This window comes from Humulus lupulus, chromosome 2, assembly GCF_963169125.1.
Source record: "Humulus lupulus chromosome 2, drHumLupu1.1, whole genome shotgun sequence".
In the NCBI taxonomy this organism is placed as follows: domain Eukaryota; kingdom Viridiplantae; phylum Streptophyta; class Magnoliopsida; order Rosales; family Cannabaceae; genus Humulus; species Humulus lupulus.
In genome coordinates, this window is record NC_084794.1 from 178,255,886 (window position 1) to 178,271,563 (window position 15,678).

Genomic DNA, 15,678 nt, shown 5'->3' on the forward strand with positions numbered 1-15,678 from the left:
TTTCCACTTTTTTGTGTCTTATTTAGTTCTTAATTGAGCTTCAAGAAACTAATTCAATATATTCTAGCAACCATTCAAAAAGGAGAAGCAACCAAACTTATCAAAAGATCAAGATGGGAAAAAGGACTCATCAAAAGATTAAAGATCAAGAACTTGAATACAGTGAGAAACAAGATTGAAAGGAATAAATTTTTCTTAATGGAATCGTGTACTTTTTTTTTCTTCATCTTTTTTTTATTTTGCTGTTGTTCTTTTTTTTTTTCAAGTACAGTAGGGAATATGAAAATGAAAATAGAAGATAGTCAAACTTGCCTTAGAACCAAAGCTCTGATACCAAATGATATGAACCTCACCAACAATTGTGATGAAACCCGATAACAATGATGGTTTGGAACCCCAAGATCTTGTAGACAAGATTTTTTTAGCCTTGAACCATCACCTAATTAGATGAAAACCAAGACTACAAAGGATAGAAAATTCCACACTAGGAAACCTAAGAATATCTCAAGGATCAAGGTGATAAGTTTGGTTGTTTGAACGCCACAAGATTAACTTGATAAGTTCAAGAGTTCTTTCAAGAACGAAGAGGAACACACCTCACAATAATAATAATATTTATCAAAACATCATTGTCTTACAATGTTCATAAAACCCTATATATACTTGGAACAATCCTCCAAGAATAGGAAAACTAATAATTCAGCCTTAAAAGCAACACAAACATAAAAATAATAACTCCCCACGTTTTTAGGCATTTTGGACTTCAAAAGGCATCCAAAAATAACTTAAATGACTAAATTCAATGCATTAACATAACCAACCAAGGCCATTGGCATTCCCCTATTTAATATCCTTGAAACTCATCAAATTCATGCCCATTAATGACTTAACCATGTTGATTACGTTTCTGGATGTTAATTAGCCTCTTCACTTTCTTTGATGACATGGACTAAGCCTTGATTATTATATGAGTCCATCTTGGTCTTTTTAGAATCAGCCCAATTCTCTTGGATTAGCCCATTTAGTGCTTCCTTGAAAAGCTTGGCTCTAAGTCTTGTAATTGGGCCACTAGGAAATGACAAAGGGTCTAGTGTAAATCCAGCTCCATTCCCATATGTATGATCAGCATGTCCAGCTCCTTGGCTTGCATCAAGCCAAAGGCTAGTTATTTAGAGCCACAGTGACTATTTAGTCACATGGTTGTGGGTGCCAAGCCCCGTGTGACTTACCCAGCAGTCACTCATCTGTTTAAGCTAGTGACTTACCCAGCAGTCACTCATCTGTTTAAGCTAGTGACTTACCTAGCAGTCACTCATCTGTTTATGCTAGTGACTTACCCAGCAGTCACTCATCTGTCTAAGCTAGTGACTTGCTCGTCAGTCACTCATTATGGTTTACCAGAACCTCAAGTGTTAAACCACTCATTTGATTAAGAGCTATAAGCTCCTTCATGGTTATTGTAAACACAAAGTGATATTCACTCATCTGTTCAGAGCTATAAGCTTTGTATGATTATCATGATCATCATTTGATATTATATGCTTGCATTACTGTGTTTTCTTGCTGGGCTTTGGCTCATGGGTGCTATGTGGTGCAGGTAAAGGGAAAAAAAAGCTCACCCAACCTTAAGTGGAGAGCTTAGGTGGTGATGTGTACATATGTGGCCGCTTGACCACCATGACCAAGGAGTTCTCAGAGGAACTAGGGGGTTTTCCTTATTTTTGCCGCTTAGGTCGGGGGGTTGTAAATTTAAATAGTAATGACCATTTTGAGTTGTAAATAACTTGTTAACGTTTTGATGGGCCCATGAACAGTTTTATGTTTTAAATAAAATATATCCTTCCATTTTGATTGTTTTTCCACCTTAACCTATTAATAACACCTAGAAACACGTTTTTAACCAAAGAACTCGGGTAGCGAGTTAAATTCATGATTTATCGTTCACCGTAACGGTCTTGGGGTATCTAGGGCATTACACCATGGGCCTATGAAATCAAGCTCCAATAAGTTATCATAAATCTAACAAATAAATTTACTGACTTATTAATTCCTCATGACTCCACTAAAGACTTAGAATTACACTCTTGAATTCATAGAACACTCTATAACAAATATAGATACGCTATTAATTATCCATTATTACAACCATAACTGTCACTCAATCCTCTATAGACGGTCTAGAATGATATGGGACTAAAATACCATTTTACCCCTCATTGTATTTTATCCTTAAAACACTTAGTTCCTTGTAAATGATATTTCAGTAAACTAATATTAATTACTGAAATGAGATCTCTATCATTTAGCACCTTGAACCAAACTATAAAGAAACCATCATGTCACTTCTTCATCTGAAACTATAGATGTTCATATCTATGCTTAACATTCCCACTCAATTATACTACCGAGTTCCCAAGATGTAAGTATGGACTAGTCTATAGGGTAAGCTGGTAACGAACAAGTCAAAGAACTCAAATAATACAATCAATTAGAATACTAACTACTCAGAATTGAGATTGCATTGAACTATGGTCAACTAAATGATATGAGTGGAATAGATGATAACGGTATGTTTACTTATCCTATCAACTATCAATATCAGTCCAGTCCAATGTAACAAATACATCCGATCTTATCTACTTTGGTAATGTTCTGGAAAGAACATAACACTACAATGTGTAAGTAGATCATATCGTAGATTGACAAGTCAGTGTAAATCCTGTGCGCTGACAAATCTTAGGACTAACTTATTTTGAACATATAATCATATTTATATTGCACTGTGATTACGTCACTATAAATACAATTATCTATATGCTCGGGATTTAATAGAAGTTTATATTAAATAAATAATCATGAAAATAAAACATGTGAGCAAAGTGATTGACTGAGTCAAAAAACGCTTTCTATTCTTTTATTGATAATAAATGAGATTACAAAGAAATTGGGTTTTAATTAGGGCATAAAACCTCAACAGTTATAATGGATTTTGATTAGGTGTTTTAGTTTCTTGAAACTTAAGGTTTTCGGTAAGGTTTTATCTTGATGGTTTAGATCTTCTTTTCAGCTCCATTTCTTTAGAAAACTTATGGAGCTTACTGTTTGATTTTATGAGTTTTCCATCTCGTTCTTGTCTCCAATATCCCAGATTTTGGTAAAGAAAATAGGTTAGATTGTATGTGTTATGATATGTTTATATCCTATGTTATATTTATGTGCTATGTATATATGTATGTATATGTTTTATGTTGTAGTCACTTTGAAAATATAGTTGCTTAGATAGAAAATAAGCAAATCCCAAGATTTTTATCATTATCGTAGATTATAGTTATGATTTAACCTCCCTCGAATAGTAGCAAGAGGACCAAGATGGTTTATCATATACTATATTGTGTTTAAACCTACCTCGAATAGTAGCAAGAGGACCTAGCTGGTTTTTATCACATACTACGGTAATGAGTTAATGGCCATTAATATTGTAGTCATATGTTTTATGATTTATGTTTTTAGTCTTATGATTTATGATATGTTTTAGTATATTTTCCTTGTTGGGCATTAGGCTCATTCCTTTTATTTTAGAAGGTGCAGGAAAATAAGCTTGGAAGGCGGGATAAATTCATGGCAGCTTTGGCATGTGTATTGGGAGAGGACAGAATGAATGGACTACTGGAAAAGATCGAGGTGAAGTTTATATTTTGAGTCTTTTTAATTTATGTATTTATTTTTCCGCATTTAGTATTTGAACAATTAATTACAGGTTTATGTTTTCTTTATGTTTTTATGTAATAACAATGGGATCCTGTATTTTTGGATTTTTATAATAAAGTTCTATTATGTATGTATTCCAAAATAATAGTTATGTCTTAGTAGTTTTAATGGTTCGATATCTTAGAATTAGTCGGGGCATTATAGTTGATATCAGAGCCCATAGTTCATATGCATGAAGTTCTCCTTGATACACATGCAAAAGCTCCGGATCTAACCACCAATGTAAGTGATTATGTTATGAATGTTATGTTTATAGCTAACGTTTTAGTCATTATGTTTTCAGTTAAAAATGAATGGAGTTTTGACCAATCATGATATTCGAGCCATTAAGGCATTAAAAAGGATTAGAGAACAAAGGGATACAATAGAAGTGCTAGAAAGAATCACTCAAAGATTGATCCTATTTCACAAGGAGATAGTTCACCTTCAAACTACTAAGCAAATTATGATGAGAGCCATGGAACAATATGTCTTAGTAATTAGGCTTTTTAAGGATTTTCCTACTGTAGTTTCAAAATTGGAAGAATTATGGGAGACTAGGGATGATGAAGATGATTTACTGGTAACCATGAGATATTATTTTCTTATACTTAGGTTTGCCTCTAAGTTTGAGTTTCAATTCACTAATGAACAAAAACATAATATCTTAATGAATATTCCCTGAGGTAGTTTCGAGGCTCATAGTAATGATGATTATGAGGAAATAAATGATGATATGTTAGATGAAGGGCCAGATGTAGAAAATCCCAATTTTTAGAAATTTTACCCTAGATTATTATTAGTATAGTTTCTTTATTTATTTTGAACTTATAATTGTAATAAGTGAAAATCTTTTTCCAAAATGAATAAAGTTGTTATTTTTGAATGGCATGTATGAGTTTGATTTTTTTTTACAATCATAATAAATTTAGAATAAATTCAATAAATAATGACCGAGTTCGGTGAGGGTGGATACAAATCAATGGACCGAGTTCTGTATTGAGAGTTTAGGGGGCCATAGTAGTGAGAATGATTTTACTGATCCCATCCCTCCATCAATATGGTTAACTTTGGAACAGCAGCGTGTTTTGAGCTTGAGAATTAAGTCATATAGGGTGGTTAGAAACAAACTTAGGAAATAATAAAGATGGTTTATTGTTCTAAGTATAGAAACACACCCTGATTTATAAAGATGACTTACATAATTTTTCATAAGAAATCATAATAGATAAGTCCGAGTTGTGTTTACTTAGACTAAGTTTTCCCTTAGAACCTATTAGGGTAACTTCTAATGTGTTTTCTCAACTGTTAGAACTTTACTGAAGATGTCGCTACGAAGCTCTACACGCACGAACGACAATGCCCCCAGCATCTCCAATGAGACTCATGAAGCCCCTCCAGTCCGAAGAAGGGGAACGCGTGCTACCAATGCTGCTGCTAATAGAAATACACCACCTCTAGTTGACAACACTGCTGAGATTATCCGGTTATGGCAACAAGTGGAAGAACTGCTGCAACAACAACGACAACAGCCACAACCTCAACCGCAGCCTCAGCCATCGACTCTAGCACCCCAACAAGGGCAGAATGTAGGATATCCATATGGGGGATGGCCAGTGGCAAACTACGCGCCTTATCCAGCTCAGTACATAAAGCCAATCTACAAGTGTTTCTGTAAGCAGCACGCTCCAAACTTTGAAGGGACAACCGACCCCTTTGAGGCGAAAGAATGGCTCAGGAATGTAGAGCCTATTCTAGCACACATGAACCTCGACAATGCGAATCGCATATTCTGCGTTTATTCTATTATGAAAAAGGATGCTAGAATCTGGTGGGATTTAGTACAACAAGCTCATTATGTCATCACCATGAGTTGGGCTAGATTTGTTGAACTGTTTCACAAAATGTACTACAACTCAGCAGTCATCACTACGAGGGTGGAAGTGTTTTCCAGTCTAAAGTATGGCAATTTGACAGTAGTCGAGTACACTCGACAATTTGATCGTCTAGCCAAGTTTGCACCAAATTTGCTCCCAACCAAGTTCCCTAGGGGACTCAGACCCAAGATCAAGTTAGGTGTCAAGCTGGAAAATCTTGGAACCACTTCTTATGCCGATGTTCTGGAAACGACTATAGAGGTGGAAAGGCTCCAAGCAAATGTTAGTAAGGAGAAGGCAAGAAAGTCTGAACCCAAGCAGCAGAATTAGACCCAAAATGGTAGAAACAACAACAACCACATGGCAATAATGGGCAGAAAAGAAAGCATCCTGATAATAAGCAAGTCGATGGTGACAAAAGAGCAGGAACTAACAACGGTAATAATAGGTCGGGTTATGTGGAATACCCTCAGTGCTCCAAATGCCAGAAAAGACATCCTGACGAGTGTCGTGCAAACACCAAGGGTTGTTTCAATTATGGCCAGGAAGGTCATCGGAAAAAGGAATGTTCGCAGCTCAAAACAGAAGAAAAGGACAACAAGTTGGTTCCAGCCAGAGTCTTCGCCTTGACCTAGGGAGAAGCCGAAGCTAGTAACAAGGTGGTCACTAGTCAGCTTCCTATCCTCGATAATATATGTTCAGTATTGTTTGATTCAAGAGTAACACACTCGTATATCTCGTTAGGAATGATAGAGAACCTTAGGGCAAAGTAGTCCTATCATCACGAATAGTACGAGGAGTACCGATCAAAATCGAGGACATGAAACTAGAAGGAGACCTGATAGAGCTAGAGATTAAGGACTTCGATGTAATACTAGGCATGGATTGGATAGCAAGGCATGGCGCAACCATCAACTGTAGATGTAAGAAAGTGACGTTCGAAACTCCTGACAGTCATAAACTATGTTTTAAGGGAAAGGTTTCAGGACTACGGACACTGCTTATCTCACCTCTCAAAGCTCAGAGGATGATAAAGAAAGGATGTTACACATTCTTAGCAAGCTTCACAGATGTGGCACAATAAATACCATTAAAGGTTGGAGACGTCCGCATTATAAAGGAATTTCCAGAGATATTTCCTGACGACTTACCATGGTTACTATAACGCCCTAATCTCTGGGGACCATTACGATGTGCCCTTTTAAACAGTGCTAAACTCGCTAATTGATTAGTGCATGAAAATGAACTTATGAAAGCAAAAGTATCTGAATGAATTACATTTTAATTATATATTTTCATGAAATTAATATAAAATATTTATTTGATATGAAAATATGTGATTTTAATTTGATATATTTGATTTTGTAGAAAAATATGGTAATTTTGCAAAGAGGACAAATAAATGATGATAGAAAGGAAGTCCAAATCCATTGGAAGATGATTCATTCTCTTACTCAAGGCCAAACTACCATGAGGAGATTGAAAAAATTGTTGGAGTCAGCTTCTCCAAATCATATCACTAATTGACGACTATCTAATTGATGATATGCTCTCCACACATAGAATGAATCAGCCAACTAATAGAGATTATATTCACAATATTGTCACATGGAGCAAAGTTGACCAATTTGTGCTTTAATTTTGGAAAGGAGTTGCTAGCTTTCTAAATCAATCCCACTCTTTCAGATTTTAGACTGTGGTTAATTGTATTTACTATCACACGGTTTTAGCTTTTGTTTTATTTTCTCTTTATTATTTTATGTTACAATTGTGTCTCCAAAATTCTATATAAAGGAGACATTTGTACATATTGTGAGGGTGTAATTTTACATTAGCAAAAACTATAGTAAATTTTAGTCTTATTTTGTCTATCTTTTCTCATATTTTCTCTTTAGATCATTGTGAGAATGACTAACATTCTTGGCTAGTTTCTTAGATAAGATAAAGGATGATCCTATATGCAAGGTAAAATTTATTTGTGTTTTGATTCACCAAATGCTTAAAGTTTATACATTTGAGTAATATAGTTTTCTTCTATTTTTCTCTTTCTCTTTATCAATATATTTATTTATTTAGTATTATATAGAAATAGTCATGCTTTTTCTATGTGAATATAATTAGTACAAATATATTAATATTGTAATTTTATGATTAGTCTTTTATTGCATTATTGCCAATAAGGTATATTGTCATTCTTAGATTTTTCATAAGATTATTTTCTAAGTTCCTAATGTGAGAATTGTTATTACTCGAATACATTTTATTATATATGTTCTTCATGTTTTATCTTCCGATTAAATTGTTGGGAAGTAAACGATTTAATTGTGTTATATGTGTGAATCAAAATCCAAATAAATCAGCCAAACATATAGGTGATTCTTGAAACCTTATCACTTTTGTTATTGAATTTTTCTACCAATTTTATTTGCTTTAATTTTATTTTCAACATTTTCTCAAAAACCACCAACGATTTATTTACTTTTTGCGTTTAAAGTTATACTAATCACTTTTTGATAAGAAATCTCTCTGTGGACACGATCGCCCATACTACACTATAACAATCGCTTTGTGAAGACAGGTTTTGGGCGTAATCAAATTTTGGCGCCGTTGCCGGGGAGATAGATATCAAAAGCTTAGTGGAATACACCGCCAAGAGGTAATAAGTAGCTTATTTTATTATTATTTGCTATCTTTGTGTAGGATTGTGATTACTGTTTTATTATATATATATATATATTTATTTCATTGTTAGTATAAAAAAAAAAGTTTATGTATAAATCCATGTCTATTGTTTCGTTCCATTTTTTTTATTGTGTTTAGTTTATATAGTTTAATATTAATAGGTTCTTTAAAAAACAATAAATAAAAAAAGGGGGTCACATTTCCTTTTACAGTTTTTCTTTCTTTCTTTAATTTGTATTCTCTCTTATTTATTAACGTAATTTTATTAACGTGAGTTTTTTTTTTCTTTTCTTTCCTATTATGTTTATTTGTTTATTGGTTATAATTTATATATATATTAGTAATTTTCATTTATTAGTAATTTTGTAACTTTTTGTATTTAATTTTTTTTAAGCTTTAAATTTATAGGTTTCATATTTGTAGATGATAATTTAGGTCCCATAATTTGTGTAATGCTAGGTTTTAGATTAGCTTTAATTTAAGTTCTTCCTCTTCAACTCTTGTTTAAAAAAAAAATCATAAAATTTTAGCATAAAACTTTTAGTATTGGCAACAATAGTGTAATGCTACAAGTGGTAAAAACTGAGAGTATTCTGTCTAGAAAGATTGGCTTTGAAGGTTTATGATAGAGTACCCTCTACACTTTCCTGGGAACCTTGGTTCTGTCTAGGAAAGTGTGGGACGAAGCGGTACCTTGGCAACCTTCCCAATTGGCCTGAGAATATTTCTTGTGTATGCCCTTGTATTATTACATTTTTGAACTTGTTACTATTAAAAACAAAAAAACCAAGCTTGTTCTTTCAAAATAAGTAAATTATTTACTTATTGGTCATTTGGTTGAAATTGAATTGTGATTTTTCATACTCATCTAGTAACCTCGGGGAGTTCTGGTGAGGCATGTGAGATCATTTCAAATTATCCAAATTTACCAAGGAACAAGTAAAAAAAAAAGGTCTCATTTTTTAAAGTGGATGAATAGTCATAGAGATGAACTAGGGAGATTTGTTAGGAGACCCGACACCCCTAGTGATAATTCTTCTGATACATCCAACATTTCTTCTCCCACCTCAACAATTGCTCATAATCCTTTCGCAATGGCTCATCATGAGGAAATTCAGCAGAGAAGTCTGAATGACGATCTCCATCCTACTCGTACTCCTACCCCTTCTTGTATCATCTTTCCACCTAATATGCCCAACTTTGAATTTAAACCTGGCATGATTCAACTCTTGCCAAATTTCCAAGGTTTAGAAAATGAATATCCTTATGTGCATATTAGGGAATTTGAGGAGGTGGTAGCCACTTTCTATAACCAAGCTAATATCGTGGATACTGTACGATTGAAGTTTTTTCCCTTATCTTTGAAGGATAAGGCTAAAAGCTGGTTATACTCTCTGAGACCAAGGTCTATTGGAACATGGGATGAAATGACATCGTCATTCTTCCACAAATACTTCCCTAACAACAAGACCAATGGCTTAAAAAGATAGATTTATACTTTTTCCCAAAAAGACAATGAAACTCTCTATCAAGTCTGGGAAAGTTTTAAGGAACTTTTAACTCTTTGTCCCCACCATGGCTATGAAAAATGGCCCCTAGTCAGCTATTTCTATGAAGGCCTCACTATTCGTGAATGCCAGTTTGTAGAAATAATGTGCAATGGTGAATTCCTTCAGAAAGATCCTGAAGAAGCCTTGGAATATCTCAATGAGCTTGCAGAAAAATCTCATACCTGGACTGGTCCAAGTGCTACCGAAAGCACTAACCAAAATCGACCAGTAGGAATTTACCAATTAAGGGAGGAGGACAGCCTCAAAGCCCAAGTTGAGTCCTTAACAAAGCAGCTTAAGGCATTTAAGACAAAAGGTGGGCAAGGACTTCATATGGTTGCCCAAGCAGAAACACATGAGCCATGTTTTGTGTGTGGAGGAATGGATCATTTAGCTAAGGACTGCTTAGCTTTTAGGGAAATGAGGGGGTTTATGAAGAGCAATGTAATGCCTTAGGGGCCTATAATAAGCCATGCTCTCATACATACAACCCTGGTTGGAGAAACCACCCAAATTTTAGCTGGAGAGATCCCAAACAAGCACAATCTTCTGGAGGGCAATGGAGAAATGAGCACCAGTCTCAACCATCAAAAGCTCAACCTGCTCCTCAATACAATGCTCCTCCTTAAAGGAGTTCTCTTGAGAACACCCTTCATTCATTCATGGAGGAGCAAGCCAAAATAAATCGTCAAATGATGGAAGAAATCAAGGAAATGGAAAGTCAATTTTCAAAACTGGCTGGATCCTTGGTTAATTCTGAAAGAGGCAAACTTCCTTCTCAACCTCAATTCAATACACAAGGGCAACATATGGCTCAAACCTCGAACTCTAACGATCAAAACGTTAAGGAGGCTAATGACATCATAACTAAAAGTGGTAAAGCTTTGGAAGATCCACCAATACCAAATACTACTTTAAAATTTCCAAATGTTGTCTCTGAAAGTGTGCCATCCAATGCTTCTACAAAAGTTCCATTTCCCCAGGCTCTAAGACCTGCTGGGAAAATTCCTGAAAATCGAGGAGAAATCCTTGAGCACTTGACACAAGTGAAGATAAATCTTCCTTTGCTTCACATCATCAAATAAGTGTCAGCTTATGCTAAAATCATCAAGGATATTTGCACTGTAAAAAGGAAGCATCATGTCAAGAAGACTGCTTTCTTGACTGAGCAAGTTAGTGCGGTAATTGAACAAAAGACACCGCCAAAATACAAAGATCCTGGTTGTCCCACCATTTCCTGTCAAATTGGGACTCATGAATTCAGCCAAGCCTTGCTAGACTTAGGAGCGAGTGTCAATCTCATGCCTTATTCTGTCTACTTGCAACTTGGTCTTGGTGAAATCAAGCCTACTTCTGTAGTCTTACAGCTGGCTGATCGTTCTATTAAGAAGCCTCGGGGTATTGTTGAGGATGTTCTTGTTCAAGTTGACAAATTCTATTACCCCGTTGAATTTCTCATTCTAGATACTCAATTTGTGGTTAACATGAAGTCAAAAATCCCTATCATACTTGGAAGACCTTTCCTTGCTACAACTAATGCCCTTATTAACTGTAGGAATGGTCTCATGCAAATATCTTTTGGGAATATGACTCTCGAGGTCAATATTTTTCATGTTGCAAAGCAACCACGTGATGATGATGAGTGTTATCAGACATTTCTAATTGACACACTCATTCCTGAGGAGATTCAATTGCAAGGAAATTCTGATGAACTCCTCTCTTTTTCTGAAAGTTTTGGTTTTGATGAGTCAATTAATGAAATTTCTTGTTACAAAGACTCACAAAACGGAAGAACAAAGTTTTGGCAACCTCGCTTTGAAGAGCTACATAGTGAAAGGGAAAAGCCAAAACCTTCTGCTGAAGAGGTTCCTATTGTTAAGTTAGCCCAACTACCTGAGGGTTTAAAACATGTCTTCTTGGGAGATGGTGATACCTTTCCTGTTATCATTTCGTCCAAACTTGATCCTTCACAAGAAATTAAGCTACTGCAAAAGCTTAAATCTGCATTAGGTTGGACGATCGCTGATATTAAAGGCATTATCCCTTTAATTTGCTCCCATCGAATCAATCTGGAGGTTGGGGAAATCCCTCGAAGAGATCCTCAAAGAAGACTGAACCCCACAATGGAAGAAGTTGTGAAAAATGAAGTGTTGATTCTTCTAGATGCTGACATCATTTATCCAGTGGTTGATAGCAAATGGGTTAGTCCAACTCAGGTAGTGCCTAAAAAGTCGGGTGTAAATGTTGTTGAAAATGAGAAAGGGGCCCTTGTCCCCACAAGAACTGTGACGGGTTGGCGTATGTGCATTGACTATCGAAAATTGAATTCTGCCACCGGCAAAGGTCATTTCCCACTTCCATTCATCGACCAAATCCTTGAATGCGTGGCTGGTCATCCTTTTTATTGCTTTCTTGATGGCTATTCAGGCTATTATCAAATTGAGATTGCAATGGAGGATCAAGATAAGACCACTTTCACATGTCCTTTTGGTACTTATGCTTTTCAGCGTATGCCATTTGGACTGTGTAATGCACCAGCCACCTTCCAAAGGTGCATGATGAGTATTTTCAGTGACATGGTTGAAAAATGTATGGAAGTATTCATGGATGATTTAACAGTCTTTGGAAACTCTTTTGACGCACGTCTTCTTAATTTAGAAGCTGTTTTGACACGATGTATTGAGAAAGGTCTTGTGCTCAATTGGGAAAAATGTCATTTCATGGTATCTTCAGGCATAGTCTTGGGACACATTGTCTCTGAAAGAGGAAATGAGGTTTATCAATCTAAGATTGATCTCATTTCTAATTTGCCCACTCCAAAAACCGTCAAAGATGTCAGATCCTTTCTTGGGCATGTTGGTTTTTATAAGAGGTTCATTCAAAACTTTTCAGCGATTTCTCGTCTGCTATGTAACCTCTTAGCCAAAGATGCTACTTTTGAGTGGACGCCTAAGTGTGAGGATGCCTTTCGAACACTTGTTGCAAAATTGACCTCCGCCTCTATTATGCAGTCACCTGATTGGGATTTACCTTTTGAAATCATGTGTGACGCAAGCAATTTTGCTGTAGGAGCTGTTTTGGGACAACGAAGGGAGGGGAAACCTTTTGTTGTCTACTATGCAAGTTAAACTCTTAATAGTGCTCAAATGAACTATTCCACTACTGAAAAAGAGTTGCTTGCCATTGTCTTTGCTCTTGAAAAATTCTGAGCATACTTGATTGGCTCACCTATTACAGTCTTTACAGATCATTCTGCCCTTAAATATCTCCTTTCCAAAAAGGATGCTAAGGCGCGCTTAATATGGTGGATCCTTTTATTGCAAGAATTTGACATCACAATCAAAGAAAAGAAGATGTTGAAAATGTCGTGGCAGATCACTTATCCCGACTTGAATTCAGTTATTCCGCTGATGGTCCACCTATTCATGATGATTTCCCTGATGAATAACTGCTTGTTGTTACTAAGTAACCATGGTATGCACATATTGTTAACTACTTAGTAACAGGTGAACTTCCTTCTAAGTGGAGTTCACAAGACAGACGGAAGTTTCTGGTAGAGGTGCGCAATTTATATTGGGATGATCCATACTTGTTCAAGTATTTCCCTAACCAAATCATGCGGAGATGCATCCCTGATGATGAGGTGTCTAGTGTTCTGATCTTTTGTCATAATGATGCTTGTGGTGGTCACTTCTCTGTGAAGAAAACTGCTGCAAAAATCTTACAGTGTGGTCTTTATTGGCCCACTTTGTTCAAAGACACCAATGAATTTTTTCGTTCATGTGTGAGGTGCCAGAAGTTAGGTTCTTTGTCCCGCCATCATATGATGCCTTTGAACCCAATTCTTGTGATTGAGATATTTGATTGTTGGGGCATAGATTTTATGGGACCATTTCCATCTTCTTCTAGTTACATTTACATTCTCCTTGTTTTGGATTATGTTTCCAAATGGGTCGAGGTTGTACCCTGTCGAACCAACGATAATGCAACAGTTACCAAGTTCTTGAAAGAGAATATTTTGTCAAGGTTCGGTACGCCTCATGCCATCATTAGTGATCAAGGCACTCATTTTTGCAATTAGTCTTTTGAGGCTCTCATGCGCAAAAATGGTGTACTTCATAAGGTTGCTAATTCCTATCATCCGCAAACCAATGGGCAAGCGGAGTTAGCCAATAGGGAGATAAAAAAAATTCTGGAAAAAACGGTAAATCTTGACCGAAAAGTTTGGTCTTCTCATCTTCTTGACGCACTCTGGGCATATCGTACTGCTTTCAAATCCCCTCTTGGGAGGTCTCCCTATTGGCTTGTTTATGGCAAAGCTTGTCATTTGCCTGTTGAACTTGAGCATAAGGCATATTGGGCTGTCAAAGCCCTTAATTTTGATCTTAGTGCTGCAAGCATTATTCGTAAACTCCAGCTGTCAGAAATTGAGGAGTTGAGAAATGAGGCATATGATAATCCCAGGATCTAAAAGGCGAAAATGAAAGCTGCTCATGATAAACAGATCCTGCGAAAGCATTTTGAGGTGAATCAAAAGTTGCATCTATATGATTCTCGGTTGCATTTCCACCCAGGTAAGTTGAGATCGCGGTGGATTGGTCCATTTGTGGTGAAATAAGTTTTTCCCAACGGTTCTGTTGAGGTCGAGGACACAACCGATGGGAGAATTTTTAGAGTCAATGGCCAGAGGTTGAAGCATTACATTGAGAGTGTGAGTCATGTTGAAGAGGTCCTTCTTGAGGATCCTGTTTATACACTATGAGTGGTTTGTTTCTTTTACTTATTTTATTATTATTTTTTTGTTTTCTTTCATTTTTGTGTGTTTTTGTTTTTCGCTTGTTTTTGTTTTGTGTTATCAGGCTATTTCAACTATCTTCCCTTGGATATTGTCATCTTCCAGGTGTTCTCTTTTCTTATCCTTTTCATTGTGTATTTGTTTTAATGTTGAGGACACTGTCTGATTTTCGGTTGAGGGTGGTGAGCTCTGGTGAGCGTTCATTTGGAGAATTGCATTATTCTGTTGAATTTTTCAAGTCAAATTTTCTCAAAATTTTCTACGCATGATTGAAAAATCTTTTGTTTGAGTTGGTTTTTGCTATGTTTAGCTATTGAGGAGTGATTTCCAGAGTTCTTTAATGCACTTTCCAAACATGTGGTGAGATGGTTGTTAACACAAATAGTTGAGAAAATTTTCAAGTTTAAAGTTTTTCCATTTCTTGGTGAGTTGTGAGAGTTGAGAAAACGACTTTTTAAACTTTTATTGATCATTTGAGTTGGTAAAATCAGATTTTTAGAATTTAAATCATGACATGTACTGGAGGGATAATTTCATGTTTAAAAGAGCCTTTGTTGTAATGTTATGTTTCTTTTTGCTCATGTAATTATGTGTTGCCTCTTGTCAAAAAAAATTAAAAAAAAGAAAAAAAAAATAATAGAACAAGAGCAACATTTCGTTATTGTGTTTTCTTTTTATGTTATTGTCAAAAAAAAAAAATTGTTCCATATTAAAAAAAATGAATGAAAGAAACATCACTTCATATGTTTCTTAAATAAAAAGTGTTATTTTCTATATTCATAATTTTCTTTTAGTTGGCTCTTTATTCTTCGAGTTTCTTGTGTAAATCTCAAAGGTTGTTTGTCATTTGAATTTTAATTATTTGATTTGTCTATCTTGTGATCAATATTTGTTCAAATTGTTTGTCCTAAAAAGTTTGTCTTCTCTCATTTGAGCGTTAATTGTTACAATTCCAACTCCAAGAGTGTCATCTCTCCCATAAAAAAAAAAAACTTTCAATGCCTGTGAGGAATTTGGAGTTATGTCC

The 15,678-nt window shown here is 35.5% G+C and overlaps 1 protein-coding gene and 1 non-coding gene across 2 annotated transcripts; one reads left to right on the forward strand and one right to left on the reverse strand.

Moving 5' to 3' along the window:
- Positions 1–9,780: 9,780 nt before the first annotated feature.
- LOC133820554 (small nucleolar RNA R71) lies at positions 9,781–9,888 on the reverse strand. The gene has a single exon (XR_009886960.1). It is a non-coding gene; the product is annotated as a small nucleolar RNA R71 (small nucleolar RNA).
- A 630-nt stretch (positions 9,889–10,518) lies between these two features.
- Positions 10,519–13,937, forward strand: LOC133814955 (uncharacterized). Its single transcript, XM_062247856.1, has 4 exons — positions 10,519–10,902; positions 10,969–11,541; positions 13,009–13,041; positions 13,380–13,937. Exons 1-4 carry the CDS (start codon positions 10,519–10,521, stop codon positions 13,935–13,937), a joined length of 1,548 nt encoding a protein of 515 aa, XP_062103840.1.
- The last annotated feature ends 1,741 nt before the right edge of the window (positions 13,938–15,678 follow it).

Bases quoted from the DNA above. Each gene is read 5' to 3' on its own strand.
- LOC133814955 (XM_062247856.1), top strand. From the start codon at position 10,519: ATGGAGGAGCAAGCCAAAATAAATCGTCAAATGATGGAAGAAATCAAG. The intron at 11,542-13,008 runs ATTCAATTGCAA...GCTCAAATGAAC, and splicing joins ACACACTCATTCCTGAGGAG to TATTCCACTACTGAAAAAGA. The intron at 13,042-13,379 runs GTCTTTGCTCTT...CTTCCTTCTAAG, and splicing joins AAAAAGAGTTGCTTGCCATT to TGGAGTTCACAAGACAGACG.